Source organism: Delphinus delphis, chromosome 2 (genome assembly GCF_949987515.2).
Source record: "Delphinus delphis chromosome 2, mDelDel1.2, whole genome shotgun sequence".
In the NCBI taxonomy this organism is placed as follows: Eukaryota; Metazoa; Chordata; class Mammalia; order Artiodactyla; family Delphinidae; genus Delphinus; species Delphinus delphis.
In genome coordinates this window covers 165,911,363-165,935,945 of record NC_082684.1, presented here as the reverse complement: position 1 = coordinate 165,935,945, position 24,583 = coordinate 165,911,363, and the positions used below count along the sequence as shown (strand labels likewise).

Sequence of the window (24,583 nt, the reverse complement as noted above, 5' to 3'; positions counted from 1 at the left end):
CCATTATTCTGTCTGCCACAACTCCAGAGAGGGAAGAACCCCACAGAGCTCCTTTTATCCTGGGATCATTTGCCAATTCTAAACTCTGCCAAGAGCCTGAGAATTTAGGCTTTGCACCCACAAAGGGCATCTACTAGGGGACACAGAAATGAGCAGAGCATTTATAACAGAGACTGGGGACCCTAAGTAAATGGCTAGTTTTCATCTTAGCACATTAGATGAATATGGGATCTGTGTAGGTCAGGGTGCTAAAACCCTAAGTGGAAAGCCTCTGAAATGCAGAGCACTGTTTTTCATCAGTTTTGTGAGCAGAGATTAAAAGTTCAAACTGTTTCAGGAGGAAAGGCCTCATAGAATTTTCTTTTTGCCTGTTGAAGACGGAGAACTTTAACAGAGAACTGGAATCCATAAAAAAGAATCAAATGGTTATTTTAGGACTACAAAAGTACAACACTTAAAATTAAGAATGCATAAGATGTGTTTAACAGCAGACTAGACAAGCAAAAGGATAAGGCTAGTAAATTAGAGAAGAGGTTGACAGAAAATATCCACATAGAAATACAGATATTTAAAAGAACGGGAAGATACAGAAAAGAGCCTTAGAGATACGTGGGATGCAATTAATGGTCTAAAATTTGTGTAATTCAAAAGGAGAGAGTCTAGGGAGAAAAAGAAAGAGGTAATAACAAAACTGATGAAAGTATCAACCTAAGATTCAAAGAGCTCTGTGAACCCCAAGCACAATAAATACAAAGACAACCACACCAGGGCACATTACAAACTGCTGAAAATCAAATAAAAAGAGAAAATCATAAAAACAGTTGTGGGGGAGGGGAACACATTACCTTCAGAGGAGCAACAATTGCACTGACAGCTGATTTCTCAGGAGAAACTATAGAAGCCATAAGACAATTGAATGAAACTGTAAAATGTCCAAATAAAATTTCTCCAAATTAGAATTCTACGTCCAGGGAAAAGGATTCTTCAAAAATAAAAGGAGACCCAAAGGTATACATTAAATATGTGCAATTTTTAAATATATCAATTGTACCTCAATAAAGCTTAAAAAAAATGAAAGGCGAATAAATACATTTTCTTACCAATAGAAACTGAGAAGATTCACCATGAAAAATCATGCACTAAAAGCAAAAGAGTTCTTCAAGCAGAAGAAAAAAAAATCCCACAAGGAAACATGGGATTTCAGGAAGAAATGAAGAGCAAAAGAAACAGCAAATATGTAGGTAAAGATAAATGAATATCAACATATACACTAACAATGATTTGTGGGGTTTATATGTGTATAAAATTAAATTAAATACATGACAATAGTAACACAAAATATGGGAGAATGTTAATGAAGTTAAAGTGTTCTAAGGTTAACATTCTTGGAAAAGTAGAAAAAATTAATAATTTTAGTATGACTGTAATAAGTTAAGGATGGATGTTGTGATTTCCAGGGTAAGCACTAGAAGAAGAGTTCATAATGCATAACTCAGTAATAAAAATAGAATACTTAAGTCTCCTTTCTGTCCATAAAGTCTCAAAGAAAATGATTTAAACACTTTCAGTAACAAATTATTCAAGACTCTCAATGTGTAAAAAAAACACTTGAGTTGCTATCAGCATTGGTGTAACCAAACACCTACTACCACATGACCTAATTATTTTTTGGCATTTGGTTTAGTCATTTTTATAAAAGAGCAAATTCACAGACTTAGACAAAAAGCAAACAGATTTTAGTAAATATTTTATTTGAACTAAATTAAAGTTTAACTTTGTAGCCACTTGTATTCGTCATCACTGAAATCTAGCAAACTCCCATCGAAACTTAAGTTGCCCGTAGAGAAGCTGGAACTGGAAAGTTCAAGACAGTCTAAAGTTTTGAAAAAAATATCGTGCATCCCGTGGATCCCCCAAAGCACAGCTCATCCACAACCCTCCTCCTCGTTGCTTCTTTCCATGCTGGGACTGTGAATTAGTCTAACCCCATATTTTCTTTCCTCTTTTCACTTGATCTCTCACCTATATATGTCCATGAAGAACTTAACTGCAATGGAACGTTCAGGGTGGTTTTGTAGGAATTCTTTGGTTTGTCCATCAGCCTCCAAATGTCCCCAAAGAGTCATGCCCTCTGGTCCAAGCAAAGCCCACTGAAGTCGATTTAATGGAAATGGTTGCCCCTCTGTCATTTTGTGAAATTCCAATCAAAGCCAGAGCCAGGGTTGGCTGACTCCAGGTAGTAAGTTAGAGAAGGTGTGAGTTGCTTGGTGATAGCAGCAAACTTAGCCTGGTTTAGTAGGTAATAAAACTAGCTACTCACATAAATTATGAAAATTGAGTTTGGAAATGAGGGAGTGGCGAGGGAAGGGGACTCTTGGAGGTAGTCAGTGTTTGCTTGGTTTGAACTTGAGTGCCACACTGTTGATGCAAAACCTCTGACCAGTAGGCCCAGGTCCATCAGGAAACACATGGCCAAGGTGAGCTTTGCACTGCAAGGAGAGAAGCCTCTGTCATTCCTCAACTGGGACAAGGCTCTTTACGTAAAACCAGACACATGAATCCCACATGGCCGCCCCACTCGAGTTTTTGACACTGGTGTGGGGAAAAAGTCGATTATACCAGAATTTGATTAAGAAATGAAAGGATGCAGAGCACAGTAGTGGTGAATGTCTCTCTCCTTTATCAGTGAGAATGTGAGCAAGTGATTTAACTTTGGCCTTGATTTACTCATCTATAAAATGGGGATGATAATTATACCTACGTAATAGAGATGTTGTGATGATTCATTGATACGAAACATTTAAAGCGCTAACAGTTCCTGGGTGAGTACTCGGTAATCTTGTAGCCAGTGTATTATTATTGTTTTTTATTGAAGACAAGACTAAGCTACATTTATCTGCTTACGAAACCAGAACATTTGAGCACCCAAGGATATCAAAGTGAATATGCTGTCTGGATTTAAGCCACTGTCTCCTACCAAGCTCACAGGAGAAATATCGCGCTGGTGTCACCTGCAGCGCTGCTCCGCCAGTTGCTGACACGCTGCAGAGTGAGAGGGGGCATAGGGACGCCAGCTATGCTTGGCCTTCCTGCTGATTGTCTCTGTGCAACAGAATGTAAAGGGCCAGCTCTCTCTTTCAGATCCTTGCTCTGCTCCCATCTCTGCAAGGCTTGAACCAGGAAAGGCTCCTTCTTGGGTCTGCAGTGCCCAGAGTGATGGGAGATAGGGACCAGCAGCACGGGAGAAACCCAAGGTGCTTCCATGACAAAAGTGCTCCTGGCCATAACACCAGATATGCAAGGACAAGCGAGCTCTCTGTGGCATTTGGGGCGGCATTGGGGAAAGCCAATCAGAGAAAACAAAGACACCCACCTGCTTGCAGATGACCTCTGTGCGAGCTGGTCCCAACGAGGTGTCCACACGTCGCAGGATCCCTGTGTTACTCTCATCAGAGCCAGACGTCCCCTGAGCCTCAGAAAACGAAGGCCATCCAGTGCCCGAGCAGTACTTTTTCTCAGAGCTGTGTTAGACATCATGACATTACAGCTGTGAAGGCTATTACCATACAAAGAGCATTTTATGCCCCGAATCATTTTTCTTCCAAGCACGATTCGATTCCCTTCTCCTCTGCCAGACCCCAAGGCCAGTTCTGTGAACCACTGGTTCCACAGGAATCTGCCCACTGCATCTCCACTATTAAAGACGCCATCTCGGGCTTCCCTGGTGGCGCAGTGGTTGAGAGTCCGCCTGCCAATGCAGGGGACATGGGTTCGTGCCCCGGTCTGGGAGGATCCCACATACCGCGGAGCGGCTGGGCCCGTGAGCCATGGCCGCTCAGCCTGCGTGTCCAGAGCCTGTGCTCCCCAACGGGAGAGGCCACAGCAGTGAGAGGCCCGCGTACCACAAAAAAAAAAAAAAAAAAAGACGCCGTCTCATCAGGTCAAAGATTTCTTGTTCCTTTGATGTCGAAGGCATCCCTCTCAAGGACTAAAAACATGAGGAGCTTTGTGAACTGCTGCACGTTAGGAAACAGATCAAATCCCTGTGTTCTAAACGTAGGAAAGGGGGAAATCGAAATGAAATAATAGTGGTCGAAGGAGGGCATTGTGAGTTTAGTGTATCAGAGAAGCATGAGAACTGATGAAACAGCCGTCTTCAGCCACCGGAACTTCGGGTTATCGAAATTCAAAGCCTGACTGCCTTCAGGGGTTCAGGAGCTGCCTCTGTCGCTTCTTAGCTGTGTGAGATTGGACAGGCTGCTTATTCTCTCCAAGCCTAGTTTTCTCATCTGTAACATGCGGATAATCATATCTACGTTATAGAGATGCTCTGAGGGTTTAAGGAGCTGTGCTGTGGGGCAAGTGGTGATAGATAAGCCTGGGCACCCAGAGTCATCACCGCAGGGCAGTGACCTTCCCGGGGAAGCGCCACAGGGACGAATGATGCTGGGGGTGGGTGATGGTGGTGGCAGAGAAGCCGGCAAGAGGAGGAGGGCAACAGGCAAATCTACTCATCAGAGACTCACTCTAAGTGCTTTGAAAGACGACTCCTTAAATCACACTAGGAAAACATTTTAAAGGGCAGGGAAATGGCTCTCTCTATCTGAGGAGGAGAGACAAGAAATGAATTGTAAATTCTTCAAAAAAAAACCCCCAAAACACCAAAAACTGAGTAAAGAGGGGGGAAAAGTGGCAAATAATCAAATCCCTAGACTAGGAGCACAGAAGGAAGCTCAGTTTAGAGCATGAACCCCAGCAGAAAGAGTCTAGTGCAAGACAGAGACTCAAACGTTCTGGTCTTGGGACCCCTCTGTACTACAGAATTACTGAGGATCTCTGAGAACTTTTGTTTACATGAGTTTTGTCTATCGATACTTAACAAATTAGAAATTACAAGTGAGAATTTAAAAAATATATATGCATTAAATTATTTTTAAAAATAATAAATTCATTACATGCTAACATAACCTATTTTTACAACAATAATTCTATTTTCGAAACTGAAACAAACATTTAGTGGGAAGAGTTGCACTGTTTTATAACTTTGTAAATCTCTTTAATGTCTAGCTTAAAAAAAATGACAATTGACTATATATGCTCGTGCATTCAGTCTGCTGCAGTGCTGTTTCGACTGAAGTGTAGGAAGAGGATGTGGTCTCGCGGATACGCAGTTGCAAAAGGGAGCACCTCGAAGAGCCCTGAAATGATCCCAGGAACTCAGGTATAGCTCTGAGGTTGACTTCTGAGAGACTCGGGTGTGAAGCCAGGCTCTGTCTGTTATGTCTATGCAACCTTGGCAAGTTATTTAATCTTGTAAAGCCTCTGTGTCCTGATCTTCAGAATCATGATGGCATTGTTATTTCCTGGGGTTACTGAGAGGATTAACCGAGATGCTTTCTACTTTACTGTTTTTAGCATAGTGTCAGACACGTGGTACTTAAGTCAGTAGCTATTATTTTTTAAATATCATTATTAGTAGTAGTAACAGGTATCCATGAAATTTGAGCAGCTGTGGGTCCAATGAGAAGTGTCTGCACATTCAGATTGGGTTCTCTGCAACCCTTTTTGTTTTCCAAGGGTTCAAAAATATTCATCCGAGCTACTTTGGTCCAGGGAAAAACACTTTAAGTATCTTTTAATCATAGCTTTTCCACACTGAACATTATATATAAACTAGTGATCATTAAAGGAATTTTGATGGAGAATTATGAATATAATACTTTTTTTAATGAATGAATCTAAGACTAATAAAAACTCATTTAAAACATTTGATGGGAAACAATAAAAGTTTTATTGATGCAATTAACAGAATCGGGAGATTTTACCAGGTAATATGAGAGGCCCATCATGTATCATTTAAGAGTGAAAACTTAAATATTAAGGTGAATTAGAAATTCCAACATACATATTTAAATGATTAGCAGACTGTAAGGCCCTCCCTTGAGAAGCTAAAACCATTCTGGACCATCTTTAGTCATGTACTCTTAGAGGTGCTTCTTTTGTTTAGTTTTGTTATATGTTTATTTGCTTTGTTTTTATCTTAGTTTCTGGAAATTCCACAGCCCCCCAAACAGCAGCAGAGGCACTTGGTGATAACTGACAACCCTCATGGTAGGAGAATTTCCATTCCTTTGAAGGAATGGGAGATCACAAAAGGTTAACAATGTTACTAAGTTCCTATTAACACCTAGGATGTCAGGATATTCTGTAAAAAGGGAACTAACATCAGGCTCTCAGTTTCCTTCTATTCTAAGATTTATGACCATGAAACATGTGATCTCACAGTAGATTTTAATAAACACTTTCAGAATCAGTGTTGGGGGGGCAGGGGGAGGAGAAGGGAGGGGAATAGAGGAAGCAGGGGAGGGGCAAAGTCACAAAATTCCAAGGTTAAGGAAGCAACAGCCTGGAGTCCCCAGGGGAGTGATAAAACCCCTAGAGCGCTCTTGACTTGGAAACCCTGGACTAAATGTCTCTGAGTTATCTCCCCCAGAATGTGCACCATACTGGTTTGGCCTGAAGGGAAGTGTGCAGGCAGCAAGGAGCCCAGCAGCCAGGAGACAGTGATCCCTCATCCACTTGATTCCTTAACTGTTTAGTTTTGGTTGACTTTTCACCTGGTTTTGACTCTGTACAAGCATTTGAAGGAATGTTTCTTTCTTTTCTACTCCTGCTGTCTATTACTGAGGCTGGAGACTAGGGACAGAGAGAGAGGGAAAATGAGAGGTCAAACAAGAATCCCTACAGCTATCCACCCTCCTGAATGGGAAGCGCTGTCAGGAATATAGTCTTCATTTATAGATTCTCATTAATTAGAAAAAATTCTCAAGAGTTCCTCATTATCAGAGACACATTCATGTATATGGCCCTAAGAAGGATCTGTCTCTAAGAATGTCTCATTGCTAACATGTATCCAGTGCTTGGCATGTGTGAGGCATTGCTCTGGTGCTTTCACATGTATTAACTCATAACTCAGTTAATCCTCCCAACAACTTTATGAATTCAGTACTACTAGCATGCTCATGTTACAGGTGGGGAAACTGAGGCACAGAGAGGTTAAGAAACTTGCCTGAGGTCACACAGCAGTGAAGCCAGGATGTACATCTACAGACTTAACCACTGTACTACACTGTCTCTCCTATAAATAAATGCATCTTTAAGAAGAGTACGTTCTGGAACGTAAAAGATTCTTATGAATATATTCTTATTTTTCAGTCTCAGCTGCAGCAGCAGCAGCAGTGGGAGGAAAAAAATGGAACAAACTCAAAAGTCCTTAAGAAATGAAAATGGAGGGCTTCCCTGGTGGCGCAGTGGTTGAGAGTCCGCCTGCCGATGCAGGGGACGCGGGTTCGTGCCCCGGTCTGGGAAGATCCCACATGCCGCGGAGCGGCTGGGCCCGTGAGCCATGGCTGCTGAGTCTGTGCGTCCGGAGCCTGTGAAGTTGAATGAATGAAGTTGAAAACAAAGACTCAGATGTAGGAAGGAACATGCTCTTGAAAGATGACCTCACATCTTTTGCCTTCACAGTCAAAAGATGGAAACAGAACATCTGGCTGTTTACTACACAGTCACAAGGCCGTGCTTTATACTTTTACAACACGGTTCTTTGGCTAAAAGCAGAGTGGCCATCTCAAGGTCCCACTTCTCCCTTTTAATAGAACCAAAGGTCAAAGAATAACTAATGGTTCAGAAATATGCATCCATTTTACTGTTCCTAGCTTCCCCCAGGCCATCTCAGCCTGACTGCCATCTTTCTTTTTTTTTTAAAGATTTATTTTATTATTTATTTATTTATTTATTTGCCGTGCCGCAAGGCTTGTGGGATCTTAGCTCCCCGACCAGGGATTGAACCCGGGCCCTTGGCAGTGAGAGCAAGGAGTCCTAACCACTGGACTGCCAGGGAATTCCCCTGACTGCCATCTCTATCTCCTCACCAGCCACCGACAGAGTGAATGAATCCGGACAAAGGTCTGCCCTTCCGTAAGCGTGAAGGAAAATCAATCCTAATTGTTCCTCATCCTTGCAGGCGGGGTCTGGCTTTCCAAATTCAGCCCACATTAGCAGCCTAGGAAAGCCCAGGTCTGCTCAAAGCCCAAGGCACATAATGAAGCACTGCCTGATGGAAGATTCACAGAGCTGGCTTGATTTATATTTTAGTCTAAACCAATTTAGGGTTGATGCAAAAGAAAGGAAAACATCTTTGAAGTTCTGAAAAACAGGACTTCAAAGATGTTTTCCTTTCTTCTTCATCGAATCTACTTTTTTTAGACTGTTTCCTGCATGTCTAAACAAAAAAGCCTTTGTTGAGAGATTTCAGATCCTGATCGACTTAAAAGAGGCTTTGAAATCAAGGGACAATTAAATTTACTTTTAGCTACATAGAAGAGAGCATGGTATTCACTACCGTCAAGCACTGTGGGGAATCTATCCTCATAAAATTCTACATTTCCTAAATTAAATTATAAACCCATTTCTCCCTGGGAGAGATACAGTTTTAATCACATGGCCAAGCAAATACCATTATGGTTTAGATTTATTTAAATACTTTCCCAGGAAAAAAACTCTAATAGCTTTATCGTAAGGTGCCCACCAAGTTTGTTTTGTTTTTAGCTGTTTCTTGGGGATACAGAAAGAAAGAATATAGGCTAAGAAGTTAATGCTCTAAACACTAGAAATAATCAGATAGGCAAGAATCTTAAATGAACAGCCCTCCTTATAGCAACCAGGCCAAATGAGAAGGGCAATTAAAAACATCATGGCCCCAGAAAGCAGAGCTGTATGAATTTAGAGGCTTACTCTCCTTCGGTACCTTTTGATCTTTATCTCACCTGAAAAGCGGGCTGTCACAGCACACACAGTGATACATTCCTGATTCCTTGTTGTTCAGGTAGATCCCACTGAAAGGCTGAAAGTAAATGAGATACATCACCTTCAGGTTTCTCATAACGCCAGCAGGACACAATACAGCAGATCCAAATCCAAGATTAAGTCTCCCAATAAAGGAATTTTTGTACTAATCTGACAAAGTGCAAATATCACTGGAGAGAAAATTACAACACGCCCAGTGAAGAAGCCTACAGGCTTGTTTACGACCGGGCTTTATTGTGCCAAATATTCAAATTATGACATTAATAATGCTTTGTATTTATATAGCATGTTTCACCCAAGAACATCAAAGCCTGTGAAAAAGCAAGAGAACCGCACCTCTGGATTGTGTAAGATCTTGGTCACCATTTCAAAAGAGTTATTAATACAACAGGAATCTAGTCCACTGTCTAAAACACTTTGAAATCTCCAATTAAAGACAGGATATAGGTATATAAAAAGCAAAGCTCAGTGAGATTAGCTTGTGCCTTTAATATGCTTCACGTGGTGTTTAGGACACTGCATACTTAATAAATGCTAAATAATGAGCTAGATTCTCCCAGGGCCTAAGTTACTACTTAGATGAAATTACCACGTTAATTGTGGCTTAGGAGTTTGCAGGTTCCGAGAGGAACACAAGGAGACTTGAGGCAATGAATGAGCCAAGACTAATTTTTTTTAATGTTATTTTGTAAACTGATCTCATTGTTTGAAAAAAAAAAAAAAAGACTATTTTTGCCCAGTTCCTTTCGTCATCTCCTGTCAAAGGAATGTTAAAAAAAAGAAACTCTTGGGCTTCCCTGGTGGCGCAGTGGTTGAGAGTCCGCCTGCCGATGCAGGGGACAGGGGTTCGTGCCCTGGTCCGGGAAGATTCCCACATGCCGCAGAGCGGCTGGGCCCGTGAGCCATGGCCGCTGAGCCTGCGCGTCCGGAGCCTGTGCTCCGTAATGGGAGAGGCCACAACAGTGAGAGGCCCACGTACCGCAAAAGAAAAAGAAAAAGAAACTCTTGAACAAGCCTAGTGTGAAAATCTACAAGCAGTGGCTAGTGGCAGGCACTGTCCCATTTTATGGAGAGAAGCTGAGGCACAGGGTGGGTCACTGAGTCCCAGCGCTGACTCAGGAAACGAGCAGCCCCCTTGGTCCCCCTTGTCCTACCTCGACAAGTCCACAGGTCAAACATTCACACTCCTCGTGGTAGGATTAACAGCACATTTTCAGGGAGCTGCATAATGGACAATTTCAAATTAGCCTACTGAGCCCACCATCTCAGCACACTTGGATGTTTTCCCTCTTTAAAAACCCTGAACTTGGCTGCAGACATCCGAACGGTGGTGAGCTGGTCTTTTTCTGGCCCGTCCCCTCGAAGGCCTGTACCCAACGCTGGCATGAATGGGCATCTGGAATGAAAAGGAAGTTTCGCATCCCCCCCACCTGGGCTGATGAGGCACACATGCCAAAGGGCTACCTAGACCTGAAGGTGATCTAGAGAAGCCTACTCATGCGATCGGGACAGCCTGATAATATTCAAAATATAATTCTGTCATTGCAGGGACAGTTGGGCAGAGGAAGTGACGGGGAACTGATAGCACAGTAAGTTAAAGAAAAAAAATCAAACATAAAAGAATCCTTAGCTGATGTATTTTATGAAATGACATCTCTCCTCCGCCTCCTTACCTGATTTCCTCTGTCTGCCCTCTCACCCTTCCTCCCCAGTTTTATACAAGGCCTATCACTTATTTAGGGCTTCTCGCTTGTTCATTCCAGTATTTCCTTGAAGACCTAGTGTGTATCCAGTGCTGGACTGGGTACTAAGACTGCAGAGATGGAAAAACAAAATGAAACCAAACCAACCCACAGTTCCTGCACTTGGAATCTGCTACCAAATTGGGAAGAGACACGTGAGCTGGCAGCTGTCACACCACAAGACAGGAGCTCTGATGGAGAGGTTAGTAGGGAGTGAGGATAGCACTAGGCCCTTTACTACTAGGGGAGTTTTCACCAAGGCTTTCTGGACCAGGTAACGCCTGAGATGTCTGAGATCAGGGTTTTCTTTTTCTTTCATCTTCTGTCATTATTTTTCATTGCATGGCTGATTGGTGTTTATTACAGGAAATGCCAAGACACTAAACTGAGTTCTGAAGGATAAGTAAGAGTTAATCAGATGAAGAAATGGAAGAGTATTTCAGACAGACAAGCAGCCTGGGCTGGGCCCACGTGACAGAACAGGGCAAGGTGGAGAAGGGAGAAAAGGTTGCTGCAAAGGTGGGGAGGGCCAGATCATAGTGGCTTTGTCAGACCACGCTAAAGAGTTTTCGTGCCATCCCACTGAAAATGGAAAGCCGTTGGAAACTTTTAAAGTGGGTGTGCACACGATCAGAGCTGGTTTTTATCAACAGAAGGAGTACTTGACATGCACATGAAGAATGGATTGGAGTTGGGGCAGGAAGACACTGGAGGCAAAGGACAGTCAAACGGCCACCAGTTCAAGCCTAGATTTAACTGTGGCAGGAGCAGTGGAAATAAAAAGACTAGAATAGATTCAAGAATTATTTAGAAGAGAGAACTGAAATGCGTGACTGTCAGAGTCAGAGATGTCATGACTTTCAAGATACACCTTCCCCTGGGTTTTCAAAGTCTGTCCTAAGGACTGAGTATTTGTGTACTGCCCCCACCAAATTCAAGTTTAAGCCCTGACCCACAATGTGATGGTGTTAGGGGGTGGGGCCTTTGGGAGGTGATGAGGACATGAGGGTGGAGCCCTCAAGAATGCGATTAGTGCCCTTATAAGAAGAGACACGAGAGAGATGACCTCTTTCTCCACCACGTGAGGACATGGCAAGAAGGTGGCCATCTGCAAACTAGGAAGAGAGTCCTTATCAGGAACTGAATTGGCTGGCACCTTGATCTGGGATTTCTCAGCCTCCAGAACCCTGAGAAATGAATGTTTGTTGTTTAAGCAGCCCAGTCGGTGGCATCCTGCTACAGCAGCCCGTGCTAACACAGTCTGTCTGCACCAATGTGAGTTCTCTCTTCTTTTATCTTTTCCATACTATGAATACATACCTGTTGGAAACAGATGACACACTCAAAAGGAATGATTTGCAGATAATATCACACAGCACTATTTACAAAGGTGGGGACAGGGCCGATGGAGACCAACAGGGAAGGTGAAGCACCCCCGGGCCAGTGACTGAGAACACGCTACTGGCCTGCGGGACACAGAGTGGGCAGGACCCGTGAGGCTGCAGCTGGAGGGGAGGGCTGCCTGCAGAAGCTGCAACCTGCATGGGAGGAACACAGTCCTAGGGGGACCCTGGATGCCTGTTTCTCCACTGTGCCCTCTGATCTTGCTGGCATCTCCCAGGGGCCAACCCAATCAGGAGTCAGAGGGCAAGGGAGCTGGTTAGTCTTCCCAGAACTCAGAGCAGAGGGAGGCATGTGGATAGCAGATCTGGAAGGCAAAGGATGACCTGCATAAAACCTACCTTCTATTGATATTTGACTTTTAGTTATCGCTTGACCAGGCTGTAAACCCCTTCGTCGTACCTAGCAGAGTGCTAGCAAATTACTGCTGCCCAATAAAAAGCATGCGCAACTGAATTTTAATTTTGAGTCACCAAATAGAAAGCTGAGGCGTTTTACTTCTCTTTCCTTACCCTCATGGAGCTAACTAAGGCTTATAGTTCTGCAACGTTCTAAAAAGTTAACTGTGGAAATGGATCAACTGAAAGGGATTTATAACATTACTTAAAATAATAGATGATGCTCATTTTGTCAAAGGGCCAAATGCACGGAGTATATTATACCATTTATTTGAAAATCCCACATATTTATTCTCCTAAACATCTGGCAGCTCATCTCCAGGCTGCCGTCTCCAGCTCCACACCCTGCGTGGCTCTGTCCCTCAGAATAGGGCCGGCTTACAGTGCTATGGGAATGCACACAACTGCACAGGGAATCACGTGTGGCTCCCCTGTGCTATCTGCACTATGGCTAATGTAGTCTCTTTCCCAGTGAAGCCTTTATTAAAATCCCACCCACAGGAAGTTTTCAAAAATACCAGTATTTCACCAGAATCTATTGGGATCTGCTGGCCTGTCTAACGGCTTTAGCATCGGTGGCGAAGTTGAGGGTGAGACCACGGTTACACGGTCATAGCACATGGACAGCTTACCTGAATTTTGCAGGGACTGCTCAATTCAAAGATATAAATATTCTACAGCTTTTGAAACCGCTGCACTGTGGTCCACTCCGTGGGGTCTGCTTCACCAATGAAAATATCTAATAACCTGGTTCAATAACTATATTCCAGTGGTCATATTTGGGACTAAGACAGACTACTTGTTGGGAAATGCAGCACAGTAAACACGGTACATACTATAATGAGGAACCACTGAGGGCTGTTCTCTCAGGAAATGAAAGAAAGCTGAGATTACTGAAGGCGGCTTCAATAATGTGTTCTTATGGCCTGCAGTCATGTGACAGTCACCATGGTTTATTTTTTGAGCGCCTGTTATCTGCAGGCACCATGCTATGTGCTGGGGTATATACCAAGGATGGCAAGTGCTAAGAAGAGAAAGTACTGGTAAAAGCAAACCCATCGGGGCTGAGGAAAGGCTTCCCTGTGGGAGTGAGAGTGGGGCTGAGAGCTGAAAGGTATGTGTGAATGGGTGGGTCGGGGTGTTGGTGGTGGGGGAGGACACAGGGTGTAAAGGCCCGAATGGAGGGGAAGCCCAGGGTCTGAGAGCTGAAAGAGGATAGTGTGGCCGGAGTGCAGCGACCAGGGGGAGATGTGGCCAGATCTGAGGACAGGGGGTGGAGGTAGGGGCCAGAGCCTTTAGGGCCACATTAGCCACTTTTCAACTTTTCTCTTTACTTTGAAAGCAGTGGGAAGCCACTGAAGAATTTCGAGCAGGGGTGATGTGGTCAGATCTGTTTCCAAAAGAGAATGGCAGCTGTGAGGAGGGCAGCTGGAGGCAAATGCACGCAAGCCAGGGCTGCGGGGAGCCTGGACCAGCCTGCAGGTGAGAGCAGCGGAGGGAAGCCGAGGATGGGAAGGTTCTGTAGGAGGCAGAATGGGTGGGCGAGGCGACGACGGAGGGCAGTGTGTCCAGAGGAAGGATTCTGGTTTGCACAACTGGATAGATATTCATGGCCGAAGAAGGAGAGCAATGAAAGGCACCAGATTCGCAGAGCAGATGATGAGTTAGGTTTCGTAGCGAGATAGATTCCAACCTGTCCTGCCCTGCCCCCAACACATCTACTCAGAAACTGTCAGTCGGTGTAGCTTACCGGTTCCGTCCCTTTTTCTCTCGTGACATGGAACTGCTCTGGAGTCAGCTTCTTCTGCCACTCACTCTTGGAGAGAACTGGCTTCCACTTTGTAAGGGACCCTGTGTCGTTAAATAGGGATTAAAAAAAATTAAAACAGCAAGGCCCAGAATGCTGAGGTTGACTTCCTTGGATTTGTCTAAGAAAATTTAGTTATTTACCCAAAGAATTAGAGTCATGCCTTTACTACAAATATTTATATTTTTAATTGTTTTTCATATTTCATTGCATTGTTCGGGATCTCAAAATTACTACTGTATAAGAGTATTTACTTTAATAGCAATGGTCGACAAATTGCAAATTATAAGGTGGGTGCTACTGACTTTCAAATGATGTCTGTGATCAAGTTAAGGACTTTTATATTTTCTATATTATTAAAATATATTTTGCTTGGAAAAAAACCAGTAAAGCACAATGACCTTTTCTTCCCTAGCCTCTCTACTAAAGTGCACCATCTCCCAGCAAAACACGCCATCCCTTCCCCTCCCCCTTCCACCCCTTCGTTCTTCACAGAGACCAGAAAGCTCAGGTACAAAATACTGTAACTGACTCATTAGTTTAATAAGAAATGAGTAATAAGTAGAGAGCCAGTTTTCCAGTCCTGCTGGGGCACAGAAGATAAGAGGCACCTGAAATACGAAATAAGGTAGAATAAATTCTCCTTGGGTTACTAAGGGGAGAAATTCATCTTTCTTCTATTACTACGTTCAAAGGAGTGTTTCCTGTCAGGATACAGCTGGGAGTAGCTGAGTGATTGGAGAGAAAAGATCGTGGAGCCAGTGGGTTATTAAACCCCTCCTCCTTGCTAGTTTATAAAGATATCTCTGATTTTGTTTGTCAAGGGAGGTCTTATTAAAAATTCTTTTGTGTGGAAAAAATAAGAGACTCCTATAGCACATACTCCTGAACGGGAAACTGAGACCTACCATAATCTATTATCATGCTTCATGGTTTTTTTCCACTTTTGTCTTCCTTTCTTCTGCTCCCTTCAGCCTCTTTTTTACAACTTTTTTTTTCCAGTGAGTGTAAACATAGTAACTTTAACCAAAGAGAAGTAGGAAGCCTAATGTATATTATAATAAATAAACGTTTTAATCATCCAAACGTTTTAATCATCCAACGTTAAGAATATGAGAGGACCTTATCATCTGCTTACACCTCAACTTACAAAGGAGAAAATAAGGCCCAAAGGGTTAGTAACTTGACCACAGCACTGAAGATGAAATGTTAACTACCTGTGATGTCACCACCCACATAACAAACATGTCAGAAGATCGTAGCTGAATTTCATTTTTGGTTACAAAAAAGAAAGTCGTAAATAATCTTTCAGCAAGAGAAGACTTGTATCTTCATCACGAGTTCATAACACTGCACAATATGGTATTTTCAGTATTATATATTATTGACTGCTATGGTTGTCTACATTTTATTTAAGGGTTTTTATCTGTTAAATATATTAGAAGGTGTCCTTTCTTAAATACTTTTTATAAGGCCATGGGGATTTTTTTTTTCCAATGGAAATATACCTCTGAAATACTCCTATGGAAATACTGCTCAGTTACACACAAATTTTTCAGGAACTCAGCTCCTGGGGAGCAAAGCAAAATGTATTCATGTGATCATTATTACTGCTTAGTGACTTTCAGAGTTATTATGCAGAATGCCAAGTAACAAAGGGAGAAGGAATGATGAAATTTTTAAAATCACCATTTTTGCAATCACTAAAATAATAGACGGATTCAAGCAAGAATCATCAGGGAATTCTAAAACCCTTGGGTGAAAAGACTGTTGAAGAATGGAATAGTTACACATTTTCAAAATATGATCCCTCAAATTATCAATTTTACAAGTAAGAAAATGTACCTTTACAATGGAAAAGTCTAGAAATCACCCCCTCAACCAAGTAAGCAAGGTTAGCATCACTGACAGCGGGGCCAGCTGACATCATGTGCCTCTGGGTGGGACGAGCTGCACTGAGTCTGCTCTCGGAGAGCTCACCAGGACTTCTTAGGGACACCCAGGAACACTTCATCCTCATCCCATCTACTTCTCCATAGAAGTGACACTAGACAGTCTCTCTTCCTGGTATAGTCTACTCCCTCAGCTTGCATGACACCAAATCCTCCCGTCTCTCCAGTTCCTCCCTCTCAGCAACCTTTCTCAGCTCCCCTTCCTCTAGCCATCCTTGAATACTGGTGTTCTTTAGAGGAGTCTGTCTGTCTTAGGCTTTCTTCTATCATTCCCCCACACCCCCTCTCCCACCCTGGGAGATTTTATCCTTAAAGTACCATCTACATGATGAGACTCCCAACCTGTTTTTTCCCTCCATCCTAGATCTCTCTGCTGAGTACTGGATCCATACACAACCCACACCTGGATATCTCCACTAAGCCCATCCCAAACAAAAGAATTTCATGTATCTCCTCCACCCCAACCCAAATCTGGTCCTCCTCTCATGTGCTCCAGCTCATCAACTCCATGTTTCAAACCAGAAAGCCAGGCCACCATCCATGCCTCTTCCCTTGCCCTTGCACCAAGCCCGTTGGTTCTACTTCCTAAATAACTCTAGGACCTGCTCATTCTCACCCCTCTGCAACTACCTTGGATCAGGCCACCATTACCTCCAGCACAGAATATTACAGATTTTTTTCTAATTTGTATGCCCTCCCCTATTCCAACCACTTCTTTTTCCTCACTGCCCAAAACTGTTCAACGTGACATAATACCCTCAAGATAAATTCCAAACTCCTTGATGTGACTTCCAAGGCTCTTCATGGTTGGCCCTGCTTACCACTTCCAACTTCTCCCTTCTACTATGCTGCAGGCCCTCTCAACTGTGGTCCTCTGAGTTCCCCCAGAAGACATCATAGTTTGTTTATCTTTTTACTTGTTGTTAAGATGGAGTGAAGACTTCTAAGATCCTTACGTGCCAGGACAGAAACCGAAGTCTCCAATCTCTGATCTCAGTTTACATGTTATCTTCTTCAAGAAATATTCCCCGACCCCCTAAGTCTGGGTTGCAAGCTCCTCCTCTGGGTTCTCACGGCCCTCAGTGCTTCCATGATAGACACGACAATCGCAGGTTAATTTGTCTGGATGTCTCATTCAACTAGAAGCTGAAAGTCTGAAAAAACTGTGTCTTTGTTCAGTGTACCCCTATTTATCAGTGCCTTGGCATTTGATATTCATTTCTTCATTCATTTGGTCATATTTATAGAGCACCTACTATATGCCAGACACTATTCTAGATGCTGGGGATACAGACGTAAAGAAAACAGACAAGAGTCACCGCCCTTATGGAGTTGAGGTAAAGTAACTAAGAATGTAAAACTTTAGATGATTTTTTCAAAAATCACAAAGGATATTAGAGAGTGTGAGGATGTTTGTGTACGTATTTATGTGTGCGTATGCACACACACAATTTAAAATAATGAGGGAAGGCCTTATTAAGAAGGCGACATTTCAGCAAAGAGTTGAAGGAAATGAACAAACACACAACATGAATACCTAGAAGAAGCGCACTGCAGGCAAGAGAAGCACCAGGCTGGGTGTGGCTGGCGCATCTGATGAACAGCAAGGAGGCCAGAGCAATGGAGGTGGAGTCAGCAGGGAAGGTTAGTAGAAGTGGCAGCAGACAGATGGTGGGGGCCAGATCATTTAGGGCCCTGAAGACTATTGTAAGGATACTGGCTTATGTTCTGAGTGAGTCTGGAAGTCATTGGAAGGTTAGCTGAGGCATGACATGATCTATCATATTTTAAAAGGATCAGTGGTAGATATACTAAAAAAATATTTGAAGCAGGGTGAAGTCTGAAGCAGGGGAACCATTACAGAGGCTACTTTAATCTGGCTGAGAGGTGGAAACCTGGATCAGGGTGGCAGCAGGAGAGTGGCTAAGTAGCGAGACGCTGGACACAGTCTGATGGTAGAGCCGGGGGATCTGCTGATGGGTCAGATGTGGAGGTAAGAGAAAGCAAAGGGCCAAGGGTCATACTCCACAGCTTCTGGGCTCTGAAAGATGGGGGAAGACTATAGGAGGAGTAGGTTTGGGAACTTGGTTTTGAATTTGTTAACTTTAAAAATGCCAATCAGATATTCAAGTGGAGATGTCAACTAGGCAGTTGGATATATGGATTTAGAGTTCCAAGAGAGGTCTAGGATGAAAATATAACTTTGTGACTCCTCAGCCTTTAGATGTTATTTATCTTGGACTGGAAGATCCCCAAGTCAGTGAGTGTAGACAGAACAGAGAGAGAGGCCTGAGGGCTGGACCCTCAGGCTCTCCGCAATATACACGTTGAAGAAATGGGGACAAGCAGAGAGGTGGGAAGGAAACCACAAGAATGCAGTGTCCTAGTGAAATGGAGCAGGACCCTATGGTGCTTGCCCCCCGTGTCCTCAGGCTGCCTTTTGTCTGTGGAAAAACTTTAGCCAAAGAATAAGTTTAATCAGAGAAGTGAGAAAATGCAGAAACAAAGGAAAGCAGTCCAACAAGACCAAATAATAATAGGTTAGTCATTAAGCAAAGTCAAGGACTTTTAGTTCCTCCTCAAGGGCTATAGGTAATATTCTGAGCCATACCCTGTGAGTTGTCTTACAGATACTGAAACCCCACAAGGTGGAAGAAGTTACATGATGACCAGGCTATAGCCACGACATAAGCAGTCACAATTCTGAGAGCTGGCCTTAAAGAAATGGAACAAATTGACCCTGGAACTGAACATTAACTGCACTTAAAACAATCAAGATGACGCTGATCAGACCACCGATGACCAACGTCAAGATGACTGTCAGAGCTGACTGCGCTGTTTCTGCGTGTAGCCCCCTCCCCGCATCTATAAAAGCTCTTGCCCACTGATTGTCAGTGCGGGGAGTCGGCCTTTGGACAGGCCTCTGCCCCCTCCCCCGCCAGGCTGCCGGCCTCTGAAATAAAGCAAACTTTCCTTCCCACCAACCTGGCCTCTTTATTGGCTTTAGAGCGGCGAGCCTGACCCCATTTTCGGTTACAGTTTCTGGCTCCCAACCTGGGGCTGCTGGACTCTCGCGATATCTGCTCCCGGGGTTTTCCCCGAGCTGAGCCGCCATGATGACGCGCCGGGACGGCTGTGAGGAGCCGCTGCTCGAGGCTCGCTGGCCCCGGGAAGGGGGTTTTGGGGGGACGCTCCTAGCAGCTGCCGAAACCATGTGTTTGGGGGATCCTCCCTGTTTCTCCCCTGCTCGGCACTGGCTGTCAGCGTACGATTTTCCTTGGTGGAACGGAAACATGCTGGACAAACTGACGAGCTCCATGACCGAGTAAGTCCACGGGTATGCAGCCGGCCAGACTTCTCTTTTGAGCACGAAGTGCTATCTGCGTATTTTGCCAATTGGTTCTGACGTGTCTGACATTGAGGGCTGTTTGTGAGCACTGAGTGTGTCATTTGGGCATTTTGCCAGTTGGTTCTGACGTGTGTCTACTGTCAAGGACCCTTTGTGTTGGGGAAGTGTTTGGGACGCCACATGGGTCACTGTCTTGGAGGATTGTGACAGTTGTGTCTTCTGGTATGTGAGTGTGTATTTCATTTGTGTGATTGGTATCTTTGCTGTCTTTTGTAAAATGGTAAGGTCAGGTTCAATTCATTAGAAAAATTTTAGCTATGAGATTACGACTAAAAAAAAGGAAGATAATTTTTTAAACAATATATGACAACAGTATTCTTTATACTTTAGAAAAGAATGGATAAGATGAAACTCTTTTGAAATTCCAAAACCGATTCTTTTTGCATATGCAGTTAGAGAAAGCTGGCTTGATAGAATACTGTTTTCAGAATTCTGACCCTGAGAGAACCAAAATATGCATAGGAGAAAGCTTGATGTTAACTCTTATCATGTCCTTGAAATACAAACACAGCCCACTTTGCCTGAGACTTCAGCCTTGGGTTAAATAGTAAAACTTCAAAAGATGTTTGGGTTTATTAAACACACATCTTGTACCACATTAAAGAGAAATTATGCTATGAGAAAAATGTAAGTTTTTAGAGGTTATGGAATATGTTCTTAAGTTTGCCAATCAGTAAATGCTGGTATAACAGTTCAATAACAGTTCACGTCCGGAGCCTGTGCTCCGCAACGGGAGAGGCCACAACAGTAAGAGGCCCGCGTACCGCAAAAAAAAAAAAAAAAAAAAATTTGGCCAGACACCAATACAGGAACTGCTAACTTATCAGACACCCCCTCCTGGGAATTCCTTCTAAGGAAATAATTCTAAAGAAGAACAAAGTTATATGTGCACAGATGTCTTTAACAGAACTACTCTTAAGAACTAGAAACTGGCTCTAACCCAAACATCCATCAGTTAAGGAATGCTTAAGTAAACCATGAAAGTTCAATTCAACAACTAGTAGGCAACCACTGAGAATGATGGGCAGGTAATAGTTCTGTGGTTAAGGAGGTTTCAGAGTCGACAGTGTCAATCACTGACCCTGTGTCTTTGGGCACGTCTTGAACTTGGTACGCTGAAGCCTGTTTTTTTCTTCTGTAAGGATAGTGATAATGGTAGGGTTGTTTTACAGAATAAATGAAAAACCTAAAAATGTTTTATCACAATATTGGTGCTTAGTAGGCATACAGTAAGCATTAGTTATAATTACATAAAAAATGGAAAGGTTAAAAGTGCAGCTGCATTCAACCCTGTGTTGTGGACTTGGGGCCTTGTTTATATATTGGCCTAGTTATCCACGTTGTGGGGAGGACTAGTGAGACATAAACAAGTACAGAGGTTTGCCGATGGGGAAACATTTTATAGGCTATACATTTTATCACTTATAGCCAATTATCACACAAGCATTGTACATGTGCTTTTAGCAGTAAACTTAAAGCCAGCAGTGACACACCTCATAAGTCATTATACTCTGTGATAACTAGGCAATTTTTTCCATCCCAAGCACTGGGGTCAAAAATGTGGTTGAAAGCAAAACAGTAGCTTTCCACTAGAATTCTTCAAATTTCTTACCCAGTTCAGCAGTATGATCTGAAAGTTATCGTATGTTTTCCATATAATTTAACATACTAAATAATCCTAGTTACTTTAATATTTCTTCTGAGATGTCTAGGGGCCCTTTGGAATACTCGAAGTTAGCTTGAGAAAGAAACTTACTGTTATGAAAAGCACCTCAATATTCCTGAAAAATTTTGTTCTCTTAACAGGGAGAAAGAAAACCTAATTCCAGTTTTGTACCAGCTTACTATTAATAACAAAGTTCATTTACCTAATTAAATCCAATCTAATCTTTTTTTTTTTTTTTTTTTTGGCTGCATTGGGTCTTTGTTGCTGTGCATGGGCTTTCTCTAGTTTCAGCGAGCGGGGGCTACTCTTTGCTGCGGTGCGCGACCTTCTCATTGCAGTGGCTTCTTTTGTTGCAGAGCAGGGGCTCTAGGCGCACAGGCTTCAGTAGTTGTGGCACACAGGCTCCAGAGCGCACGCTCAGTAGTTGTGGTGCACAGGCTTAAGTTGCTCCGCGGCATGTGGGATCTTCCCGGACCAGGGCTTGAACCGTGTCCCCTGCATTGGCAGATGGATTCTTAACCACTGCGCTACCAGAGAAGCCTGCAATCTAATTTTTTTTTTTTTTTTTTTTGTGGTACGCGGGCCTCTCACTGTTGTGGCCTCTCCCGTTGCGGAGCACAGGCTCCGGACGTGCAGGCTCAGCAGCCATGGCTCACGGACCTAGCGGCTCCGCGGCATGTGGGATCTTCCCGGACCAGGGCACGAACCCGTGTCCCCTGCATCGGCAGGCGGACTCTCAACCACTGTGCCACCAGGGAAGCCCTGGCCAAATTTTAACGTTGCTGAAGAACCTCAGATTCCAGGGCAATTCATTAGGCTGTTTTTGACAGCACCAAGTACAAACACGGGACAAATTTCTGCTGAAACCACCACCCTATAAACGGGAATGAGAAGAGCTCCAGCCCACAGCTGTGATGTTTCCATCACCTGTGGTTCTCAGGAAACCAATGCTTGGCACACAGTAGGCACAGAACAAATAATCAGATTGGCTGACTAGAGACACCAAGAGGTTCTGAAGGCCATGGCCCCAAGTCATGTTGGATCAGCTCCCACTGCACACTGCCAGGGCTTTTATTTATTTAACACAGCATTTTGAAAACTTCAAGGGATAAAAAGCATTCCAAGTGACTGGGTACATTTTCAGCACAGATATGTAGCTTTAAATGTCTTCAGTGGACACAACAAATGGATTCAGAGACTGGATGGCTAGGCATCTGCCCATAAAGCCAATGTACACGAGGCACTAGATTCCCCTGAAATAGGCCTGAAATACAGTGCCAGCTAACGCATGTCTCCACAAGTGATTCCGTACTAAAGGATGAAATGTAAACGTGCCCCAGTCCCACAGAGCAGCCAAAGGCGTTTTGTAGAAAACAAGACACACTTTTCCCTAGTTTGTATCACAGCCATTGACTAACGATGGTTATCAGGTTAAAGGAGGTATGGTATTAGTCCACACGTTTCCCTGGGTCCTGGAAACACAGAAATAGAGCAGGTCAGGGAGCAGATCCACAGGCATGCAAAGTCTGAACCGCCTGCTTCTCAGACGCGAAAAGCAGCATACATAACTGGAGAAGGTGGACAGTGTAACAGAGCAGGAGCCACTGCAGCAGAGAGCGCGCGGGGTGGGCTGCTGACCCAACACCTTGAGGCCCGGCTCTAGAGCGTAACATTTTATGCAAAAAAAAAAGTGTGTGCACGTTTGGAGAGAAGATCTGTAGCTTTACACAAATCCTCATAGGGTTCAGTGACCCCCCCCCCGACCCTAATAATATACAACCAGCTGTCGCAGAAGGAAGGAGGTGGGCGGGCAGGGGCGTCCCGAAGGAGCTTTCCGAGAAAGTAAGCGCCAGGTCCAGAACCAGCTGTCGGGCTCCCAAGTCCTGGCAAGTGAAGGGAAACCGAAAGCTGGGAAGTGGCGGCGGGGCCTGCAAGGCCCGCGTCCTACCTGCGTCCTCAGGTCCGGTACTCGCGCCGAGACCGCCCCGGTCCGCTCGGCCCCGGACCGCCCACCCGGGCACTTCTCGAAAGGGAAGGCTCCTAAGCGCGCAGAGGAAGCGCGCCATGACGCTGTACACGACCCTGCGACCCTGCGGGGCCCAGGCCGCAGGACCCGCCCACGCCCGCAGGGCCCGCCCACGCCCGCAGGACCCGGCCACGTCTTCGATGCTCCGCTCCGCCCCGCCTCCTCCCACCTCCCATCCTGTCCGGTCTCCAAGCATCGCACCGCGCTATGCTGCTTACCCCACTCTTGCCCTTTCCGCTTTCCTTCTCCTAACCGCTTCTTGCTCCTGCCCCTACCGTCTCCCCTTGGCCTTCTTTGGCCCCCTCGGCCCATGTACCGCTTACCTCCCTGCGCTGCTCCCCCAAACCTGCCTCTCCCCTTGCAGGCTTTTCCCCTGGTCCCACCCCACAGCACCCATTCCCACTCTACTCCCCACGCCCTCTCCCCCCACCCCACTGATCTGTTTTAGTTTGTTTGCATTTTCTAGAATTGTTTCTAAATGGAACTATAGATTAGTTTGCTTTTTCTTGAGTTGCACATAAGTGGAACCATTTTTTATTTTGTCTGGCTTTTTTCACTCAGAATAACTATTTTGACAGCCCTTCCTGTTCTTGCATGTAACAACTGTTCATTCCTTGTTGGTGCTGAGTACTATTCCATTTATAGATATACAACAATGTGTTTACCTAGTCACCTGTTGATAGACATTATCATTCCCAATTTTTCCTTATTAGAAGTAAACCTGCTGGGAATATTTCTGTGCAAATCTGTGTGTTACCGACCAGAGTTCTTGGACTCCTTAGTCAATAGAAATTGATAAGAGGCCAGACAAGAAATTCAGGCAAGGCTTTATTGGCACTCATACTGCAACATGAGGGAGCGAAAACAAGTAACAGGTTCCCTTGCTCGCTTCCTGAGGCAGGGCAAGCTATTTCCTTACATGGGGTGAGGGTAGGTGGCGTGTCCAGGGGCTGTGCTGGAGGGGTGGCTTGGGTGGTCTGGCCACCCCTTTGGTGGTGCTGTGCGCAGGATGCCTGTGCAGGACCCTGGTTTTGCTTCCAGGTCCTCAGAAGTGGCAGTTGTATTTTTGGTCTTTTTGTACGTGTTGTTCATAATTTGCCCCAACTCACAGTTAATTTTACTCCCTTATAGTTTCTTTGTATTTTGTTTCTGGAGGAGAAAGTTTGTTCAGGTGCAAGCACTACAGCAAAGGGTCCCAGGTCCCAGCCTGCCTCATTTATATGGACATGTGATTTCTTTCTCTTGGGTAAATAACTGGAAATGGAATGGCTAGGTCATAAGGTAAGTGTAACTTTTTAAAACTACCAAAATGTT

At 44.2% G+C, this 24,583-nt stretch overlaps 1 protein-coding gene and 1 long non-coding RNA gene across 2 annotated transcripts; one reads left to right on the top strand and one right to left on the bottom strand.

Annotated features, from left to right (window-relative positions):
* Positions 1-1,723: 1,723 nt before the first annotated feature.
* MSRB2 (methionine sulfoxide reductase B2) lies at positions 1,724-23,361 on the bottom strand. The gene is made up of 5 exons (XM_060006210.1): positions 23,192-23,361; positions 14,160-14,260; positions 8,829-8,905; positions 3,374-3,521; positions 1,724-2,489 (listed from the first exon to the last, which is right to left on the bottom strand). Exons 1-5 carry the CDS (start codon positions 23,307-23,309, stop codon positions 2,385-2,387), a joined length of 549 nt encoding a protein of 182 aa, XP_059862193.1. The 5' UTR covers positions 23,310-23,361; the 3' UTR covers positions 1,724-2,384.
* LOC132421080 (uncharacterized) lies at positions 13,468-17,503 on the top strand. The gene is made up of 3 exons (XR_009518497.1): positions 13,468-13,523; positions 13,752-13,891; positions 17,416-17,503. It is a non-coding gene; the product is annotated as an uncharacterized lncRNA (long non-coding RNA).
* Positions 23,362-24,583: the final 1,222 nt, after the last annotated feature.

Coding starts and splice junctions, on each gene's coding strand:
- MSRB2 (XM_060006210.1), bottom strand. CDS start 23,309: ATGGCGCGCTTCCTCTGCGCGCTTAGGAGCCTTCCCTTTCGAGAAGTG. Junction 14,261..23,191: donor TACCGGACCTGAGGACGCAG/GTAGGACGCGGG, acceptor TTAACGACACAG/GGTCCCTTACAAAGTGGAAG. Junction 3,522..8,828: donor TGTGACAGCCCGCTTTTCAG/GTGAGATAAAGA, acceptor TGTCTAACACAG/CTCTGAGAAAAAGTACTGCT.